This window comes from Heterodontus francisci, chromosome 20 (genome assembly GCF_036365525.1).
Source record: "Heterodontus francisci isolate sHetFra1 chromosome 20, sHetFra1.hap1, whole genome shotgun sequence".
Lineage (NCBI taxonomy): Eukaryota > Metazoa > Chordata > Chondrichthyes > Heterodontiformes > Heterodontidae > Heterodontus > Heterodontus francisci.
Window position 1 is genome coordinate 89,035,554 of NC_090390.1, and position 22,179 is coordinate 89,057,732.

The following is a 22,179-nucleotide window of genomic DNA, read 5'->3' on the forward strand; positions in this document are numbered from 1 at the left end:
ACCCTTCCACTTTCTATACTCCTCTCGGCTTTCTGTAGTATTGAGTTCTCAGTGTCAGACATTAACTTTCCTTTTCTGTCTTATCTCACCCTGTAGGCTCCTTGACATCCATGGGGCTCTAGATTTGGCCGTCTCACCCCTTTTCTTTGTGGGAACATGTTTACTCTGAACCCCTGAATCTCCCCTTTGAATACCTCCCACTGTTCTGACACTGATTTACCTTCAAGTAGCTGTTTTCCAGTCCACTTTCACGAAATCACTCCTCAGTTTAGTAAAATTGGCCTTGCCCCAATTGAGAACTCGAACTCCTGTTCTATCTCTGTCCTTTTCCATAATTATGGAATTAATTATTGAAAGTCAACAACCTGATAACATACAGAAAGTTACGATCGACATGCAGTGCAACACAAACCAAACAACAGCTGTACCTACGATTCACCAGTTAAAGAACATACGGAAATTACTAAAGAGAATTCTGATGCAGGGGGTTGTGCGTGTGCGGGCACAGTGATGCTGAAAGAGGCCATGGAACTGCTCTTGAGCAACAGTCCGGTCCGGACAGTAGGGGAAGGTGAGTGGTTAGATGTCCCATTGCTCCTGTGCAGCTGCAACAACACAAGACTATTTCCACTGGAAAATAAATGCTGTGAATGTGGAGTCCCACCAGTTTTATTTGTGAAGGCTGATTATTTATAATACACCACTATAGTGACACGATTGTAGAGATTTCAAACATTGACAGATTCCACTAAAACTCCACATGCTGGTCCTTAAAACTCCCACTTGCCTGACCCCGAGGAGAACCTGAAATACAGAATCAAAGAAACACAATCAGATGTAATATTAACACATGGACTATGTTAGGCAAACCCCCCGCCTGCCAAGGCTGAGGCACAGATGATGTCGCCACATGAACATTAAACTTCAAATTGCAAGCCCCTGACTGGAAAGACATTCGCATAGTACCAGGCAGTGTTGGAACAATGAGGAACCAGTTCCTGCCCCAATAAACAGAAGAGACCTGGTCAAACCAGTTGGTCACGTGACCACCTGCTGGCCAACTAGGGGAGTTTTAACTGGAAAAACAGATTTTGAACTCAGAACGCCATGCACTCCTGGAACCGAAGCAAGAATTACCTCCTCTCCTGTCTGCCCTCATCTCACTTTCACCAGCTTCGCAAACTACTGAGGACATGTAAACTCAAAGAGAGAAAAGTTTCCTACGTGAACAAGGTTTACTGGGCCCCAACGAAACGCAAGACCATATCATCAATCAAGGACTACAACGAGCTCAAAGCACAGTAACAGGATACTGCCTCAAACTGTTCCACTTTATCTTTTTTATCCATATCTGCATGTGTATATCGTATATCCGCAGGCGTGAACCGTATTAGAGTTTAAGTAAGTTTAATAAATTTCACTTTTCTTCTTTAAACCTGAGAAAACCTGGCTGGACTCTTTTTTTCCCCCCTTGTAATTGGAAAGCTGTGAACAAGAATTCACAAAGGGGGAGCTCAAAACACTGTTTAAAACTAAACCCTGTTACAGTAAGGCCAGGTGAAGATAGTAACAGCCCCGAGACACCTTTCTCACCTGGTCGTAACAACTAACTTTATCTTCAAGCAGTGTTCAGGAACTCCAACCAAATCAAACCAACTATATTCTCTGACTAAACAGGCAACAATCCTCAAGTGATCATAGAAGTGAAGGCCATTTTTGATGGGAATTGAACAGACCCCAATTTTCATACTGTCTCTAATAAGCGGAGGTTAGATACAGAGTAAAGCTCCCTCTACACTGTCCCCATCAAACACTCCCAGGACAGGGACAGTACGGGATTAGATACAGAGTAAAGCTCCCTCTACACTGTCCCCATCAAACACTCCCAGGACAGGGACAGCACGGGGTTAGATACAGAGTAAAGCTCCCTCTACACTATCCCATCAAACACTCCCAGGACAGGTACAGCACGGGGTTAGATACAGAGTAAAGCTCCCTCTACACTGTCCCCATCAAACACTCCCAGGACAGGGACAGCACTGAGTAAAAATGTGGATTCCTCACCCCACATCATTTCTGCTCCGTGATTGCTGGAGGTGTCTTCCTTTTGGATCTCAGTTTGAAGAACAACAAAATTGATGCAATTCCTGCATATGTAGCTAGCACATACTGTGAACAGAGAAAGCACACGTTAATCAGGAGAGAACAGGGACCAGCTCCTGGAGAGAGAGAGCTCACACCAGGCAGACAGACAGCACACTTGTGCTCAAACCACAGAGACAGAGAGAGAACTCAGATTGAATAGAATGGGCGAGTTTAGATGAGGTGATCTCATTAAAAAGTATGAAAGTTTTGGAGGGCTTGACAGGGTAGATGCTGAGGCTGTTTAAGAAATAGAGCAGCAGTAGGCCATATTGCCCCTTGAGCCTGACCCTCCAATTCAGCAAGATCATGTCTGATGTCCCACCTAAATTCCACTTTCCCGCATTCACCCCATATCCCTTAACGCCCTCAGCATCCAAAAATTTATTGATCTCTCTCTTGAACATACTCAATGACTGAGCTTCCACAGCCCTCTGAGGTAGAGAATTGCAAAGATTCACAGCCCTGTGAGGTAGAGAATTCCAAAGATTCACAGCCCTCTAGTTCTAGATTCTCCAGCCAGGTGGTAACAGCCTCTCAGTATCTACCCTGTCAAACCCTCTTAAGAATTTTATATATTTGATGAGATCATTTCTCATTCTTCTAAACGTCAGAATATCGGCCCATTTTATTTAATCGTTGCTCATAGGACAACCCTCTCATTCCAGGAATCAGTCTATTGCTTTCATTACACCCCGAAGATAACTATATTCTTCCTTAGGCAAGGAGACCAAAACTGTACACAGAACTCCAGGAGGGGTTTTAAGCCCGATTCAATTGCAAGAAGACTTCCTTACTCTTATGCACCAACACCCTTGCAATAAAAGCCTTCCTAATTGCTTGCTGTTCCCGCATTTTAATTGAGATTCACATATAAGGACACACAAATCTCTCTGAATGCTAACCTTTACCACCCTCTCACCTTTTAAAACATTTTCTGTTTTTCTATTCTTCCTACCAAAGTGGGTAATTCCACATTTAGTTTAGAGATACAGCACTGAAACAGGCCCTTCGGCCCACCGAGTCTGTGCCGACCATCAACCACCCATTTATACTAATCCTACACTAATCCCATATTCCTACCACATCCCCACCTGTCCTTATATTTCCCTACCACCTACCTATACTAGTGACAATTTATAATGGCCAATTTACCTATCAACCAGCAAGTCTTTGGCATGTGGGAGGAAACCGGAGCACCCGGAGGAAACCTACGCAGACACAGGGAGAACTTGCAAACTCCACACAGGCAGTACCCAGAATTGAACACGGGTCGCTGGAGCTGTGAGGCTGCGGTGCTAACCACTGCGCCGCCCTAATTTCCCCAGATTATACTGCATGTGCTGCCTTCTTGCCCACTTATCATGTCTCCATCCCTTTGCAGCATTTTTGCGTAATGTAGTCATCGCTGTTTATGGGATCTTGCCGCACATATATTGCCTACCATGCTATGTTACAACAGTATCTACAATTCAGAAGTACTTCATTGGCTGTAAAAGTGCTTCCTGACATCCTGAGATTCGGAAAGTCGCGATATAAATGCATGTTCTTTCTTCCTGAGTTATGCAATGTAACTGTATTGAAAAGGGTGAAAACCTGACTAGAGATCTAATTCTTGAACGTTTTGCTACTGCACAGACAATTGAGTGGAACTGGCGTTGTGGGAAGCACAGTTTACAGCGGATTCACTGTCACAGTGAGGCCAGTAAAGGAGTGTACTGCCTACAGTATGATGACAGGAGAATTATCAGTGGGCTGAGGGACAATACAATCAAGGTGAGCTGATTATCAAGTGGTTCTTTCCCTCCCTTCATTTACCAAACAACTCGAAACTGTAATCCAGGGATGTCCAATGGTTTTGTTATCCACAGAGCCTGAGGGGCCACCCATGATATTCAGATCCCTGTTCCCAGTAATTCCCGGATTAAGGGGTGGTAGAGGCAGGAACCCTCACAATATTTAGGAAGTATTTAGATGAGCACTTGAAATGCCATAGCATACAAGGCTATGGGCCAAGTGCTGGAAAATGGGATTAGAATAGATAGGTGCTTGATGGCAGGCACAGACACGATGGGCCGAAGGGCCTGTTTCTGTGCTGTATAACTATCTCAGGCTGCTGACCAACAGTTCTGATGTAGGATCCACCAGAGCAGCCCTTTCCAAATTTATGGTCTGGCAAATTACACCAGACAATAAGAAATGAAAACACACACAGGAGTGAGTTAGCTGAGCTTTGAGGAGTAGGTTCCCAGGCATCTCACCTAACAGTGGCTACATTTGTCACCCCACTATTTAAGAAGGGAGGGAGAGAGAAAACAGGGAATTACAGACCAATAGCCTTACAGCAGTCGTTGGGAAAATGCTCGAATCTATTCTAAAGGATGTGATAAATGGACACTTGGATAATAATGATCCGATTGGGCCTAGTCAACATGGATTTATAATGGGAAATCATGTTTGTCGAACCTGTTGGAGATTTTTGAGAATGTTACTAACAGAATATGGTATACTTGGATTTTCAAAAGGCCTTTGATAAAGTCCCCCACAGGAGGTTGGTTAGCAAAATTAAAACACATGGGATAGCAGGTAATATACTGGCATGGATTAAGGTTAACAGACAGAAAGCAGAGAGTAGGAATAAACTGGTCACTCTTGCATTACCCAACTAGTTACAGCCTGCCCATGCAAGGATCAGTGCTTGGGCCCCAGTTGCTCACGATATATATCAATGATTTGGATGTGAGGATCAAATGTAATATTTCCAAGTTCGCAGATGACACAAAACTAGGTGGGAATGTGCGTTGTGAGGAAGTGGCTTCAAGGGGATTTGAAAAGACTTAGTGAGTGGGCAAGAATGTGGCAGATGGAATATAATGTGGAAAAATGTGAGGTTATTCGCTTTGGTAGGAGGAATAGATGTGCAGAGTATTTCAAATGGCAAGAGATTAGAAAGTGTAGATGTACAAAGGGACCTGGGTGTCCTCGTCACTGAAAGCTAACATGCAGGTGCAGCAAGCAATTAAGAAGGCTAATGGTATGTTAGCCTTTATTGCAAGAGGATTTGAGTACAGGAGTAGTGAAATCTTGCTTCAATTGTATAGTATCTTGGTTAGACCGCACCTGGAGTAGTGTGTGCAGTTTTGGTTCCCTTACCTTACGGAAGATATTATTGCCATTGAGGGAGTGCAACGAAGGTTCACCAGACTTGTTCCCGGGATGACGGGACTGTCCTAGGAAGAGATTGGGGAAACTGGGCCTGTATTCTCTCGAGTTTCGAAGAATGAGAGGTGATCTCATTGAAACCTACAAAATACTTAAAGGGATAGACAAGGTAGATGCAGGTAAGATGTTTCCCCTGGTTGGAGAGTCTAGAACCAGGAGAGACAATTTCAAAATAAGGGGGAAGCCACTTAGGACAGAAATGTGGAGAAATGTCTTTACTCAGAGGGTTGTGAATCTTTGGAATTCTCTACCCCAGAGGGCTGTGGAAGCTCAGTCATTGAGTATGTTTAAAGCAGAGATTGACAGATTTCTAAATACAAATGACATAAAGGGATATGAGGATATTGTGGGAAAAAGGCATTGAAGTGGATGATCAGCCATGATTATATTGAATGGTAGAGCAGGCTCGATGGGCTGAATGGCCTTCTCCTGCTCCTATGTTCCTATTTCAAAAGCAATAATTTGGCTGTGAACCATTTTAGGATGCCTCAAAGATGCGATAAAATGCTATGAAAAGCTGGTACTTACTCTGCTCCGAGTAGTCGCCCCATGCCTTAAATGAACAGGAGGCGGCCATTCAGCTCCTCCAGCTTGTTCTGCCATTCAATGAGATCATGGCTGATCTTAAGCTAACTCCATCCAGCTGCCCTGTCTCTATATCCCTTAACACTCTTGGCTAGGAAAAGTCTATCAATCACCAGTTCAAAATTAACTGAGCTAGCATCTACTTCTCGTGGGAGAGCTCCACACGTCTAACACCAATACCCCTGTTAGATGTACTTACATTCCTCCTGCCTGTGATGGTGTACGCATTGAAGTACTTCTGGAAGCCTGTGAACTGGTGTTGAATGCCATCGTGACCAGCCATTCTCACTCACACAAACTGCCCAGAGAAACACAGAACAAGTCATAAGACCTGAACCAGAAATGTCCAGGCAGAACAGTCTGAATACGTAGCCCATGAGAGCACAGCTTTGCTGCAGCATGATCAGCCAGGATTCGAAAACCTGGTCACCCCTCACCTGCAAGCTGGGCAGAACCCGTGTGGATTCAGACAGCTGCAGTTTCATGTGTGCCAAGTTAGCAAGTCAACCACCTCCAGACTATTTAAAAGGAGCAAGTCAGAGGGGCGAGTAAACGGGATCACAACATCACTGCACGGGGCAGGTATTTAATCCTGAACTTGCCCTCAGATCCACACCAACTCCTCAGTGTCGGGTCAGAATAAACAGAAGCACGATGTCAATGTGTAACACTCATCTCGGTCAGCCCCGGTGTTGGAGCCAGATAGAGAAGCACCATGTGCCTGAAAAAGCAGTTTTAACTGGCAAAAAAGGACAAACATGCATCAACTTTAACCCCCATAGAGGGGCATTTATAATGGCAACTGCACCTCCTACCACAGCACCATCACAGGTGGGAGGGTGCAACTACAGCGTGACAGTTTACACTGACATTTCCCATTATAAATTATAACCCGGCAACAAGGAATGAGTTTGATCAACATTCCCAGCTCCAGATACCCCTTTGACTGAAAAATCAAACCCGCTGTCCGAGCGCAGCCCCCAGGGAGCCGGGGCCTAGGTCACAGGCAGGAATTGGCCTCAGTGTCCTGGGGTCAGGGAGCGGTGAGACAGGACTCCGCCGCCCAGAGAGACCAGGGCCCGGCTCCCCGCGCTTCCTTACCCGAGGCCGGACACAGCACTACCACCACTCACCTTGGCTCCGCCGCTGACAACGTCCTTCAGAGGCCCAGCTCCGCCCAACCCGGCGCCGAAAATACCGCCCACAGCCACGCCTATTGGTCCAAAGAACCGTCAATCAGCGAAATAATCGCTGGCCTGCCGTCAATGCGGAGATTCCATCACCCATTGGACAGACAGGATGCCAATCAGATTAAGCACCGCCTCAGTCTAACGCTGAATAGACAGTATGTACGTCAATCATAGACATCATCCACTGCTCTCATCATCGATTGGTTGGCTAGTGCCTGACCTGCCAACGGTATTGGAACCGTCCCACCTAATCACGGATTGGACAATGTCTGGACACTTCCTCAAGCTTCTATTGGATAATGACGACACTAATCACAGCAAACCTCGATAGTGATAGGCCCATCGCGCGGTAGCTTGGGGATGTTGATTGGCTCTTTGAGTGTAACCCACCGGAAGTATTTCTCCAGGGGCCAAGAGTCTTTCCGGGGGTCTGTGTCATGGCGATGTCCATGTGAGCAGCGAGCGGGTGAGAGCAGGTCTGAGGGGAGGGAGGGAGCGGTCCCGGTCCCGGTCCCGGTCCCGGGGAGGGGGAGAGAGAGGCCGGGGTCCCGGGGAGGGGGGGGAGAGAGAGGTCCCGGGGAGGGGGGGGGAGAGAGAGGCCGGGGTCCCGGGGAGGGGGGGGGAGAGAGAGGCCGGGGTCCCGGGGGGGGGAGAGAGAGGCCGGGGTCCCGGGGGGGGAGGTTCCCGGAGGGAGACGGGCTCCAGTTCTTCAGGCACCATCACCAGGGCCCCTGCTTCAGCTCTTCTGCTGCTGAAGCCCTCATCCACATATTTGCTACCTCTAGACTTAACTATTCTAACGCACTCCTGGCCGACCTCCCTTATTCTGCCCTCCGTAAACTTAAAGTCATCCAAAGCTCTGCTGCCCATGTCCTCACTTGCAAATCCCATTCACCTATCACCCCTGTGCTCGCTGACCTACATTGGCTGCCAGTCTGGCAACATCTCCATTATAAAATTCTCATCAAATCCCTCTACACCCCTCCCTATCTCTGTAATCTTCTCCAGCCTCACAATCCTCAGATATTAGGGCGGCACAGTGGCGCAGTGGTTAGCACCGCAGCCTCACAGCTCCAGCGACCCGGGTTCAATTCTGGGTACTGCCTGTGTGGAGTTTGCAAGTTCTCCCTGTGTCTGCGTGGGTTTCCTCCGGGTGCTCCGGTTTCCTCCCACATGCCAAAGACTTGCAGGTTGATAGGTTAATTGGCCATTATAAATTGCCCCTAGTATAGGTAGGTGGTAGGGAAATATAGGGACAGGTGGGGATGTGGTAGGAATATGGGATTAGTGTAGGATTAGTATAAATGGGTGGTTGATGGTCGGCACAGACTCGGTGGGCCGAAGGGCCTGTTTCAGTGCTGTATAACTAAACTAAACATATCTGCACTAATCTAATTCTGGCCTCTTGCACATCACTGATTATAATCGCTCCACTATTGGCAGCTATGCCTGGAGCCCAAGCTCTGGAATACCCTCTCTATATTCTGTACCTCTCTTTCCATCTTTAAGAGACTCTTAAAATCTACCTACTTGACCAAGCTTTTGGTCATCTGACCCAATATCTCCTTGGGTGGTTTTAAAGGTGCTACATAAATGTAAGTTGTTGTTGTTGTTGAGTGAGACTGCTTTGTGCTTGGCAGTTCTCAATGTGTCATCCTTCTCCTGTCTCCAGCCACTAACTGCTGTCCCAATTAGAACTCTATTTGATCAATACAGTTATGGTCAATCTTCCTGAATTGTCGTCTCTTTCTTCTTAAGCTCACGTTTTCGTTTCATCGGGTTGGAATCAGGGAAAAAACTATCTGACTCTAACTTTGGCTTCCCTCTCTCTATCATTCCTTCCTCTGCAGTCTACAGACTATTAAATCTCAGGCTTGCTCTCGCCTGCCCAATACTTGATCTGTCTTCTCCACAATATTTTCAAACCAGCCGCCACTGTACACCACAGGCCTCTGCCCTTCACCTGGATTTCTCAGTAAGCGCAACACACGTGTGTCCAGAGGACTCTGTTTGTAATGAGGAAATATCTGCATGTTGCATCTTGCTTCTCAGGGGTGTGACGATGGCAACAGTGGATGACGACTTCCCTCGTGGAGGGGTGCAGAGAAATCCCACAGCGGGGAAAGACAAGAGGAGCCTGGATGGGGACAACTTATTTGGAGTAAGTATTGAAGCAGGAGAGACGTTACTAGAAATCAACAGTGGAACTCAAGGTAGCAAGAAGCATTTTGATATTGGGGAGGAATTGTTTAGTTTTAGTTTAGAGATACAGCACTGAAACAGGCCCTTCGGCCCACCGAGTCTGTGCCGACCATCAACCACCCATTTATACTAATCCTACACTAATCCCATATTCCTACCGTATCCCCACCTGTCCCTATATTCCCCGACCACCTACCTATACTCGGGGCAATTTATAATGGCCAATTAACCTATCAACCAGCAAGTCTTTGGCACATGGGAGGAAACCGGAGCACCTGGAGAAAACCCACGCAGACACAGGGAGAACTTGCAAACTCCACACAGGCAGTACCCAGAATTGAACCCGGGTCACTGGAGCTGTGAGGCTGCGGTGCTAACCACTGCGCCGCCCCAGGTGGAAGTGGATATCAAGTACCTACTACCCTCAGGTTTTGATGTCTCTCGTCTGCTGTGTACAGGTGCTGATCATTTGAGTGTCCTTCTCAGAGTCTGCATATGAACATTTAGCTATTTCCAGACTTCATCAAACTGTTCCTTCCCATTAAATTGATAAATGCTTTGAGCTCACCGGGTAATTTTTAAGACCATCCCCATCACAACTAAACTGTTCAAAATACCATCAGTTAAAATACTGCTTTCCTTCCTCTAGAGACCAGGGAATGTGTAGACCAGGGAACTTTACTCTGTATCGAACCCCTTATTTTTCTTTATATACATATTTTTGAAAATAACTTTACTAAATTCAAATAAACAAACAAAAAACTCAAATTCAAGTGCCATTCTCGGCATCGACAATGCACTCCAGTCCCTGCGGTGCCACCACAGCTCCTTCTCCAGGGACACCCGGGCGCGAAAGTAACCGCAGAAGAGGGGCAGGCAATTGGGGAGGACGGACCTGCCCAAGGCCCGCAGCCTTGACCTGTGAATTGCCACCTTGGCCAGTCCCAGGAGCAGACTGACGAGGAGATCCTCTTCCCGGCCCACGCCCCTCCGCACCGGGTGCCAAAAGATCAGGAGCGTGGGACTGAAATGCAGCCAAAACTTGAGGAGCAGCCCCTTCAAAAACTCAGAGGGGCTGCAACCTCGCACACTCCATATATACGCGAAACATGGACTCGTCCAGGCCGCAGAAAGTACAGGCGGCCTGGGAGTCTGTGAACCTACTTAAAAGTCTATTGCACGGGACTGCCCTGTGCAACACCCTTCACCCCAGGTCCCCGATGTAAAGGGGGAGGACTCCCGCCTAGAGAGACCTCCATCGGGGTTTCCCCTCGCTGCCAGTTGGCAACGCGGACCACCAGGTCGTGTCTGGCCGGCTGACGAGGGTGAGGAAGTGGAGTCCCCGGAGTCAGCTGCCCGGGCAGCCTAGGTGCTCTCCTCTGCCGGCGGGGGAGCGCCCTGACTGGAGGTGACCATGTTCCAGACTCCGAATAGATCCCGGTAAAAGACAGGCAACTCCCTTAGAGAGGCGCGGCTAACGGTTTCCGGCAGGAGCTGCGTTTCGTCTTGAAGGCAGTGACACCGGTGGAAAATATGTCGCCAGGGCACACCATCTGGGAGGACGCTCGACATACAGGTATCTCTGCAGGGTCCGATGGCAGAGAGTCACAGCCTGAGTGCGGACACACACCAGCGACTGGCCGCCCTCCTCAATCGGGAGACTCAGGACCGCGGCAGAGACCCAGTGTTTCCTCTTGCCCCAGAAGAAATCAACAAGCTTCTTCTGGATCTTGGGGCAAATGCAGGGGGCGGGGCAAAAGTGACCAACCGGTACCACAGCATGGAGGCCACCAGTTGGTTTATGACCTGCGCTCGGCCCCTGTAGGAAAGCACTCGGAGCAGTCCTGTCCAACGCCCCAGCCAAGTGGTGACTTTCGCCTCCAGCTCCTGCCAGTTTGCTGGCCAGGCTTCCTCAGCGGGGCTAAAGTGGACTCCCAGATAGATGAGGTGCGTGGTGTTCCGCGCAAAAGATGTCATCTCCTCCGGCAGGGAGTCCACCTGCCAAAGACCCACCTGGAGTCCGGAACATTTCTCCCAATTGATCCTCACGGAGGACGCGGCAGAAAAGGTCTGGTGGCAGTCGCGCATCCTCCGCAAGTCAACGGGATCTGTGACCGTGTCATCGGCGTAAGCCGAGAGGACGACCCACATGGCCGGCTCGCGCAGAGCCAATCCCGTCAACCTCCTGCGAAGCAGGCACAGGAAGGGCTCCGCGCAGATGGTGTACAGTTGGCCGGACATGGGGCATCCCTGATGCACTCCTCTCCCAAAGCGAAGGGGCGCCGTCAAGGACCCGTTAACTTTGACTAGACACTGCGGCGGCGTATAAAAGTCGGACACGGGCCACGAAATGCGGCCCGAGTCCGAAAGCGTGCAGAGTCTCGAAAAGGTATTCGTGATCCACCCTGTCGAACGCCTTCTCCTGATCAAGGGAGAGAAAGGCGACCGACTGACCAGTTCTCTGGGAAAGATGGATCAGGTCCCGGACCAAGTGGATGTTGTCCTGGATGGACCGGCCCGGGACCGTGTAGGACTGGTCGGGGTGGATCATGTGGGCCAGCACGGAGCCCAGGCGGGGAGACATAGCCCGGGCAAAGATCTTATAATGCATGTTGAGGAGAGAGACCGGACACCAGTTTTTAAGCAGGTGGAGATCGCCCCTCTTCGGCAGCAGGACGATGACCGCCCTGCGCCACAAGAGGGGCATCTCCCCGGTCGGCAGGCTTTCCCCCAGGACCCGCGCCTAATCGTCCCCCAGGACGTCCCAGAACGCCCTGAGGAACTCCACGGTCAACCCATCCAGCCCTGGGGATTTGCCCCTCGAGAGCTGGTGGAGGGCGCCAGTCAGCTCCGCCAACGTGAGCGGAGCCTCCAGTCCTTCGGCGCCCTCCGGGCTGACCTGCAGCAGGTCCTCCCACAAAACTCTGCGCGAGTCCTCGCTGGACGGATCCGGAGAGAACAACACACAGTAATAAGTACGGACCAGGAGGCCCATTCCCTCCGGATCCGTGATGGAGGATCTGTCATCGGCCAGCAGCTCAACGAGCTGCTTACGGACCCCCCGCCATTTTTCCAGCAAGTAGAAGGGTGAGGCGCGGTCCAAATCTTCCAGGATCTGGATCTGCGACCTCACGTATGCGCATCGGGACCCTATGAGCTGCAGGTACCTCAGCACGCCCTTCTCCTCTTTATAGGCCTGCCACAGAGCCGGGTCCGCGACGGCATGACTGAGGCGGGACTCCAAGTCGAGCACCTCCCTCTCAAGGCGCCCGATCTCGGCTTCCCGCCTCTTGGTCGACCCCTTCGCGTACTCTGGACAGATGACGCGGATGTGAGTCTTGCCCACATCCCACCATAGCCACAAGGAGGGGAAGCCCCCCTGCTTCCTTCTCCAGTCGGCCCAGAATTGACAGAATGAGTCCCGAAATCGCTCGTCCTCCAGCAGCCGGTTGTTAAAGTGCCAGTACGCGGACCCCGCCCGCGTGCGGAGCGGAACGATCTCCGCCCACACCAGGCGGTGGTCCGATCACGGCACCAGCTGCGTGGAGGCCGCCGAGACGCGGGAGACGTACGTCTGCGAAAAGTAGAGGCGGTCGATTCGGGACCCTCCTCCTCCAGACCTCCACGTGAAGGCGCTGGAGTCGGGATGGCGATTCCGTCAGACATCCACCAAGTTAAGGAAGCTGATCAGTCCCCTCAACTTCTCCACCGACGCTTGGCCGCGCTGGGGACCGGAGCGATCCCCCACCTCGAGGGTGCAGTTAAAATCCCCCCCGAGGATGATGCACTCGCTGCTATCGATGGAGCTCAAGAGAGCGGACACTTCTTCAAAGAAGTGCGCTTGCAACGCGTCGGGCCTGGGCGCGTACACGTTCACAAAGTGGAGCGGCACGCTCCCCAGGCGAACGGCGAGGTGGAGCAAGCGGCCCAGCACTAGCTCCTTGACCCCCAAGATCTCCGGCTGAAAAGTCGGGGCCAACAAGATCGCCACCCCACTAGAAATAGGGGTGAGGTGACTCATGTAGACCCCACCCTGCCACTCCAGGAGCCAGGTGGCTTCGTCTCCCGGAACGGTGTGGGTTTCCTGCAGAAAGCTCACCGCGTATCTCCCTTCCCTGAGGACTGAGAGATTGTGAAATCTGCGGTGAGCCCCTCTGCTGCCGTTGATGTTGAGGCTGGCTGTGGTTATCTTCATGTCAAAGGTACTTAAAACCCGTCACCAACACCTCACTGTGAGGAGGGAGTGGAAGTGCACTTGGCCTTCCACTCCCCCAGCAACCCATTGAGGAACACATTAAAACGTCGCCTCTCAACCAATTTCACGCCCGCGCGCTTGCCCGTTATCTTCAGGGCGGCCAGGACGGACTGGATGATCAGCGCCAGATTCGACCAGCGGTCGAGGGCCAGCTGAACTTTATTGCGGCAGCCCCTGCAAACCGTGAGGAAATCCCGGAGTTCCGCCGTGGGGATGAGAGGAGATTCGGTGGGAGGCACGAGGGACACCACCACCTCACTGGCGATGGAATCAAGATCATCCTCCGTGCCCCCCACCGAATCCCCATCCTCCTCTGGGTCGTCACCGCCAGCGGCTGACACATCCACCACACACTGTGGGGCGGACGTCCCGACCGCGCCAGCTGGTCCCGCCTCCGTCACGATCCCACCCCCAGGATCGATGGCGGAGGAGTCCTCTCTGGGTTCTATTGTGAAACTGGAGCCTGTAGGCACCAGCGGTTCAGGCCCCCCCTCCACCTCCGTCCCCAGGCCAATGAGTGGTGCAGGGGAGACAGAAATTCTCGACTCCGGAAATCCAGCCGGAGCCGAGACCGGAGGCGGAGAGAGGAGGCCATCTCCCACTCCGCAAGCACCCACAGGCCCAGCAGATGGGGCAGCATTCTCAGTTATAACCGGGTCAGGTGTCTCCTGGTTGGTGGTGGACTCCGGCTGGGAGGGCCGACCCTCTGGGGCCTCGCTTTGCCCTTCACTCAGGGCACCCGACCCAGTAGCAGTGGCAGAATGGGCGGCGTCCCCAGGCTCCCCCACCACAAGCAGGGCCCCACTTACTCCTTCAGGAGGGGCCTCATGTACCAGGGCCTTCCCCTCCCCTCCATCCTGAGGAATAGGGAGCTCCTGCCTGGACTTTGTCGCCTTGGTGGTGGCGGTAGGGTAACCTGGGGACCCGAAACAGGAGACAGCTCCCCTCCAACAGATGGACCCTGCGCCTCAGGGCCCCTTGTTACCTCTGTGGAGGGGTGCCTTCTCCTCTTTTTCCCAGTTGGGTGCGGAGGCTCAGAGACCTCCACGTCATCAGAGGCCTCCACCTCCCAACTCTCTTTTTTTTTTATTCACCCTGGGCCTGAGCCCAGCCTTGGGGCAAGTTGACTTCCCAAGATCGGGCTTTGTGCTGAGCTCAGACTCGGGTACTGTCACGGTGTCCAGGGGACGCGCCTCTCGATGTTTATTTCTCCTCCGCGCCTTCCTTCCACTTGGACTGTCACCCCCCTCCCTGCCGGAGGCCGTGAAAACCACAGCCTCCGGTACCGACTGAATGGTATCTGGTGGAGGTGTAGGGGGGGGTGGGAGGAGGTGCAGCGTCGCCACCCTGGGCCGCCGAGTTGGAGTTGGCAGCCGGGAGGTTGCGGCAGTTCTTACGAACATGCCCCACCCCCTTACAGACATGGCACCGCACCCCGTCCAAGGTCCAGAAGACGCGGTAGGCCGTCCCCTGGAACTCTACATTAAAGTGGCCCTCTGTCACCTCCTCCCGCGCCAGCTGCATGAATAACTGGCGGCGGAAGGAGTACACGTGTCGGAGGCTGTTCTCCCGAAGACCGAGCGGGACTGGGGTGAGCCCCGTCTCTACCTCCCCCAGATGGTGCAGGTGGGGAAGGAGGAGCTCACCAGGAATGAAGGGCGGGACATTGGATAGAATGAGCCTTTGCGCAGTGGCCTCCAGGGGGTCCACTGGCAGAAAGGTCCCGCCCACGGTGAGCCCCTTGCTCAGAGCCAGGGACACCGCCCGCTCGGTCTTCAGGAAAAACACTGCCTTCCCGTACATTTTAGAGGCTGCAACAATGGCCGAAAGGCTGACAACCTCGGCCATTGCTTTCACGCATGCCTCTATAGTCATAAAGACAAGAAATGCTGGAACCACTCAGCAGGTCTGGCAGCATCTGTGGAAAGAGAAGCAGAGTTAACGTTTCGGGTCAGTGACCCTCTATAGTCATGTTTGGGTGGACGTAGCTCTTGACCCCATGCTTCGATGTTAATAAAGCAAATGGTGACTGGACAACAGGTGCAGCTGCAGCAGCCGCAGCAGCATATGTACGGGAAGGCCCCGCCACCGGCGAAGGAGGGCTTGCCATGGGGTCTAAGAGCCACGTCCACCCCCAAGAAACAAAACAAATTTACACAATTTAAAAAAAAGCAAACTTTAAACAAAGTGGAGTGGGAGTAGAGGAGGATGGGGTAGGATGGTAAAGGAAAAGGGGAGGATAGGTGACTGAGTGGAGGAAGGGAGAGAAAGGTTGAAAGGGATGTTTGATCCAACTGCCAGTTGGAGCACCTTTATCAAAATTAGTCCAAAACTGTTTGTTGTCTTCCAGTTGGGGGAGGCTTCTTCGCCCGGGACGGCTGGAGCCGCCCGGTACTCTCCTCTTCTGATTTTAACAAGACAGTCTTCACCCGGGCAACTCCAGCTGTCCCGAGCAGGCAGTTGGGGTGGGGAGGGAGCTCCCTGTGTGCAAGCACCAATACAAATACAGGGGCCCCTACTGGATTTGGCTGCCCCACCCCTGAGTCTTCAGGCCTCTTCTCCCTCCCCCAAACAGTTCAAACTTAAGAGTCTTTCAGGTGCCCTGACACCCACCTCTCCAAATCAATTGCAGCCTTCCTTGATGTTTTCTCTCCACTCTGTATTCACCTTTCTCCAGTCTCCTCTCTCCACTCTGCAGTTGCTGCAGCACAGGTGCAGCTGCTCCCCCTGATTGCTTGCAGGAAATGCTTCAAATTGCCCAGCCAATCCCAGTGCTGTACCTGTCCTGGGAGTGTTTGATGGGGACAGTGTAGAGGGAGCTTTACTCTGTATCTAACCCTGTGCTGTACCTGTCCTGGGAGTGTTTGATGGGACAGTGTAGAGGGAGCTTTACTCTGTATCTAACCCCGTGCTGTACCTGTCCTGGGAGTGTATGATGGGACAGTGTAGACGGAACTTTACTCTGTATCTAACCCCGTGCTGTACCTGTTCTGTCTCCAGGTCCGTCATGATGATGAAAGGAAGAAACGTAAAAGGAAGAAAGAATTGAACCCTGCAAAGACGAAAAAACAGAGGAGAGAGAAAGATGGAACGTTGCAGGCAAAGCAACCTATTGAGGCAGGAATTCTCTCCTTCAAGGTATGAGAGTACATCTGGACCTGGGAGCATGTGGCCATTATGGACACGAGCATGGCCTATGGAGAGTGTGCTGCAGTGACCAACACTCTCAGGAATAAGCCTTTGGCTGGTGGGAATACTCCCATCTGAGTTCACACAGCTCTAGTGAATGGAGAGTGGAGCTCCGGCTCGGAATTCAATGTTAGCATCCAGTGAGATATACACGTCCTGTGGGAGTAGGTTAACAACTCCACCCCAATACACATGGGCTGTGGGAGATTTGAACAGGTGAGAAAGATCAGTACAGACCAGGTAGGTGATTCAGCCCATCTGTCTCATCCTGCCCCTCAAAGCTGAACCTCGAACAGCTATGTGAAGAGAATCAAGAGTTTTTGCTCCATTCCTAGCTACAACTTGCATTTATATAGCACCTTCAATGTAATAAAACATCCAAAGTTGCTTCACAGGAGTATTATAAAACAAAATTTGACAATGAATCAATAAGGAGATATTAAGATAGGTGACCAAAAGCTTTAGCCAAAGAGGTTTGAAGGAGCATGTTAAATGTGGAGGGAGAGGCAGTGAGATTAAAGGAGATAATTCCAGAGCTTCGGACCTCGGCAGCTAAAGGCTGTTGTCTACTCACAGCCCGTTATTATTATGCGACAATGAACTTCCCAACACCCACCTTTACCATACATTTTCTCAGCCTGACCCTGGCACACTTTGTCCTGCAGTTGTTTAACCAAAAGCAGAGCTCCAGACTAACCCTTTGGGTTCCATACAGGATCTTGTATACGTCAGTGAGATGCGCTGTCGTTCCTCTCCATTCATGCTGGCTGTACTGTGCCCCGACCCTTGGTGGAGGTGCCTGTGTCGGGAACGTGGCGATCACTGGCAGCCTCGAGTTGATGTAAATTTGAGTTGATCTTTATGTGTAAACTCTTGGGTTTCACCGTGTCTGCTCTGGATTTTATTCATTGTTCCCTTCCTACCCCCTCTGTCAGAAACTGAATGTTGGGACCCTGCTGCTCGGCTGTGTGAAGGAAGTGACTGATTTTGAGCTTATCATTGGATTACCCCACGGGCTCACTGGATACGTGAGTCTCACCAACATCTGTGATGCGTATACAAAATCCCTGAGGGAACAGATCGATGAGGAGGTGTTGGAGGTGAGTCTGATTTATCTGGTTGGTTTCCTCATGTCTTCCTGCTTGCTGGGGTATAGGGCCCGGGATACTTCACAATAGCCATGTGTTACTGTCAGAAATATATTTGACTGTAGAGTGAGGCAGGGGAATGCGTGCTGAGCCCACTCCAGTCCTGGTCCAGTTTACAAAAAGCTGCAGCAGGGGCTCGTCTGGCGGTATACTGACTAAAGGTGTTTGTTAATCGTCCTGCTGCCCCCTCACTATAGTCCCCACCATGTGTAGTGGGCACGCTCACCAATGTAAAAAGCCAGAACCACGTTCCTGACGTCAACACTGTACTAAACAGCATGCAACAAAAGCTGAGCAACAACAGCAGACGGTAAATGTTATCCAAAAATGTTCCTGCATTCAGATTGTTTTTCATATACGTCCCTAGTAGGTGTCCAGCTCAGCAAGACTTAAAAGACTGAAGAAGCTGGTTATCTTTCCTCTAGAAAAGAAATGTGTGCGGGGTTATCTGCGGGAGATCTTTAGTTATGGAAGGGTTTCATAGGGTAGACATGGGGAAGCTGTTTCCACTTGTGAGGGAGAAGATTATGCTGACAGGATAGGTGGATAGCCTGTTTCTGTGCTGTAAATTCTACAGAAGGACTAGCCAAGCTGTTCCAGTACAGCTACAACACTGGTATCTATCCGACAATGTGGAAAAATGCCCAGGGTTGGCCTTCTCGACAAAAAAGCAGGACAAATCCAATCTGGCCAGTTACCAGCCCTTCCGTCTACTCTCAATCATCAGTAAAGTGATGCAAGGTGTCGTTGACAGTGTTACCGAGCGCCACTAAAACAGCAATAACCTGCTCACCAATGCGTAGTTTGGGTTCTGCCAGAACCACTCAGCTCCTGACCTCGTTGCAGTCTTGGTTCAAACATGGACAAAAGAGCTGAACTCCAGAGGTGAGGTGAGAGTGACTGCCATTGACATCAAAGCAGCATTTGACCGAGTATGGCATCAAGGAGCCCTAGCAAAACTGAGGTCAATGGGAATCGGGGGGAAACTCTCCGCTGGTTGGAATCATACCTAGCACAACGGAAGATGGCTGTGTTTGTTGGAAGCCAATCATTTCAGTCCCAGGACATCACTGCAGGAGTTCCTCAGGGTAGTGTCCTCGGCCCAAACATCTTCAGCTGCTTCATCAATGACCTTCACCTATGATTGAAGTGGGAATGTTCACTGATGATTACACAATGTTCAGCACCATTCGCAACTCCTCACATACTGAAGCAGTCCGTGTAGAAATGCAGCAAGACCTGGACAATATCCAGGCTTGGGCTGATAAGTGGCAAGTAATATTCGTGCCACACAAGTGCCAGGCAATGACCATCTCCAACAAGAGAGAATCTGACCATCTCCCCTTGGCATTCAACGGCATTACCATCACTGAATCCCCCACTATCAACATCCTAGGGGTTACCATTGACCAGAAACTGAACTGGAATAGTCATATAAATACCGTGGCTACAAGAGCAGGTCAGAGGCTAGGAATCCTGCAGCGAGTAACTCACCTCCTGACTCCCCAAAGCCTGTCCACCATCTACAAGGCACAAGTCAGGAGCATGATGGAATACTCTCCACTTGCCTGGATGGGTGCAGCTCCAACAACACTCAGGAAGCTCAACACCATCCAGGACAAAGCAGCCCGCTTGATTGGCACCCCATCTACAAACATTCACTCCCTCCACCACCGACCACTGATGACAGTGTGTACCATCTACAAGATGCACTGCAGCAACTCACCAAGGCTCCGTAGACAGCACCTTCCAAACCCGCAACCTCTACTACCTAGAAGGACAAGGGCAGCAGATTCATGGGAACATCACCACCTGCAAGTTCCCCTCCAAGCCACACACCATCCTGACTTGGAACTATATCGCCGTTCCTTCACTGTAGCTGGGTCAAAATCTTGGAACTCCCTCCCTGACAGCACTGTGGGTGAACCTGCACCACATGGACTGCAGCGGTTCAAGAAGGCAGCTCACCACCAGCTTCTCAAGGGCAATTAGGGATGGGCAATAAATGCTGATCCTGCCAGTGACGCTCACATCCTATGAAAGGATGAAAAAAATCTTGCAGCAGTGACAGAGATTCTGGAGGCTTTTTAAAGTCTCCTGTTAAACTTCAAGAAAGCATTTTGTTTCAGTGAGGGAATATTAATTGAGGGATGAGTAAAACACAAGTGCTGCTTGCAAGCAGTGAGTAACTAGTGATGGGTAATTGAGAGGCACAGCCAGCTGCATTAACTACCCAACTGGGCTGAATAGGATTTAAACTGTGGCCTTGGAATTGGCGCCTATGGTAAATGGTCAGTGCCATTTGGTGGGGATAGGCAGTTGTTCATGATAAGGGGGGACAGTGTAGGCGGTAGGGGCTGTACAACCCTCAGGCAGCTCAGTAGAGGCATTTGCTGCTTTCGAGGAAGGGAGGGGAGTTTGACTGAGTTTTGTGAATTCTGCTGAGGTTTTGGCTCGTGTGTTTGTGATGATCTCTGCTGTTGGGCTTCTGATTACTGGTCAACTCTGTTTTATTCCAAATTAATCCCAGGATCTGACAGCACTCTCGGATCTGTACAGCCCTGGTATGGTTGTACGGTGCGCTGTCTCTGAGCTCGGAAAGACCAAAGCCAGCCACCACAGCTTGAAACTCTCCATTAACCCAAAGGATGTGAACAAGGCGTTGTCGCCTGGGGCATTGCGAGCTGGCATGGTGAGTGCATTGATAAGGTACAGAATTTCCAGAACTAACGTGCCTGATCTAATAATGTGCCTGTAACAGACTTGGGCCACTAGATGGAGTCCCTTGAGTCACGCTCATAAACAGTCCCAGTGCCATATGTTCAGGCGTGTGCTCATTATCTTGCTGTATGATAGTGTAAATCTAGGATGTAACAATAGGGAGCGCTTGTGAGCTGATCTGAACTCTATTTCACATTCTTCACACCTGTCATGGATAGACATCACTTTAGATGAGGCCAGATGTGGATTTTTAAGCTGGGTTTATTTTATAGCTGCATTTGCTGACATCGCAACCACTAGGTGGCGCTGTACTAGCAAATGCAGCCTGTTCCACTGAAACGTCAGTGTCTACGCCGTTCAGGTAACTGCCAGGATTAAAGATGGCACTGCTCAATTTATCACAGAAAACCAACTTCGACCCATGGCAGCACACAATGGCAATGTTTGATACTCGCAGGACCTTGCACTGTTTAAAGTCTCATCAGAAGGACAGTATCTCTGACAGTGCTGCACACCCTCCGTAATTCAGTGAGGTTTCAGTACCATCCCGCTGGCCAGCTGCTCACTCCCCGCTTCTCCCCACCCCCATTCCGCTCTCCGGCTGCTCGCTCACTGCTTCCTTATCCCGCTCTCCGGTTGCTTGCTCCCGCTTCCCCCCCCTCCCCCCCCACCCCAATCTCTCCAGACGCCAGCTGTAGGCTGTGGGCCACGCTACCTCCCTCCTCTCGGCCACTCGCCCCGTCACCCTTCGCGGCCTGCCTTGCTGTTTTGGGCGGTGCGGTGGGGACTCAACAAACGTTGTAGTGAGTTGCCAAGAGGAGGGAAGTGGCGCGGGCCTGGAGCTAGCATCTGGAGGGTTGGAGGGGGAGGAGAAGCTGTGAGCGTGCAACCGGAGAGTGGGATTGGGGGCAGGGGGAAAGCGGGGTACGGAGAGCGGGATAGGGTGGCATGGGGGGGGGTAGCAGGGAGTGACCGGCCGGAAAGAGGAAGGGGGGGGTCAGCGGGGAGAGGGCAGCTGGAGAGTGCGGTGGCAGGGGAGGGAAAGCGGGGAGCGAGCGGCGGCGGGGGGAGGGCGGCGGGCAGAGAGCAGCTTGGTGTGTGAGGCCGAGGAGGGGGAGAGCGTTTTCCTGCGCATGTGCCAGTTAGTCCTGGCAAGACTTAGGCTGCGTGTGTGCAGCATCTCCGAGCGCAGGAGACCGTTTGTGCATGTGCGCAGATTGGAGCACTCTGATGACATCAGCGGGCCACTGCGTTGTCAGGAGTCACTTTGTTATTTTATAGACTGTAAGTGAATGTGACAATTGCAATCAAAACTCATGCACTTCACTTAACTTGAAACCCTGAAGAATCATGCTCGCTAGCCTACGTTACTGGGCTAGTTTGCCACGTTCTGGTGCTGACTGGCTCTGAGCTTGTGTAGTGAGTTTTCTCTCACTCAGCATTTTGTTTCTTCTGCCCCACTGACTTCTTGCCTGTCCAGTAGGCCATCCATAAAAGCAGCTCCCCATACCCCCACGCAGTGGGC

General features: G+C 51.2%; 2 protein-coding genes across 4 annotated transcripts in view; one reads left to right on the forward strand and one right to left on the reverse strand.

Moving 5' to 3' along the window:
- Positions 1-642: 642 nt before the first annotated feature.
- On the reverse strand, positions 643-7,168 carry atp5md (ATP synthase membrane subunit k). The gene is made up of 4 exons (XM_068053407.1): positions 7,083-7,168; positions 6,149-6,247; positions 2,065-2,169; positions 643-804 (listed from the first exon to the last, which is right to left on the reverse strand). Exons 2-3 carry the CDS (start codon positions 6,230-6,232, stop codon positions 2,071-2,073), a joined length of 183 nt encoding a protein of 60 aa, XP_067909508.1. The 5' UTR covers positions 6,233-6,247; positions 7,083-7,168; the 3' UTR covers positions 643-804; positions 2,065-2,070.
- Positions 7,169-7,548: 380 nt separating this feature from the next.
- pdcd11 (programmed cell death 11) overlaps positions 7,549-22,179 on the forward strand; it is a 99,789-nt gene continuing 85,158 nt past the window's right edge. For 2 of the 3 annotated variants that reach the window (XM_068053197.1, XM_068053199.1), the window contains exons 1-5: positions 7,549-7,605; positions 9,192-9,300; positions 16,597-16,734; positions 17,721-17,885; positions 20,464-20,625. In XM_068053197.1, the coding sequence (XP_067909298.1) occupies positions 9,202-9,300; positions 16,597-16,734; positions 17,721-17,885; positions 20,464-20,625 (564 nt within the window). In that variant the 5' untranslated portion in view covers positions 7,549-7,605; positions 9,192-9,201. Of the gene's footprint in view, positions 7,616-9,191; positions 9,301-16,596; positions 16,735-17,720; positions 17,886-20,463; positions 20,626-22,179 lie in introns of all 3 variants that reach the window. The other variant, XM_068053198.1, reaches the window with a different exon arrangement.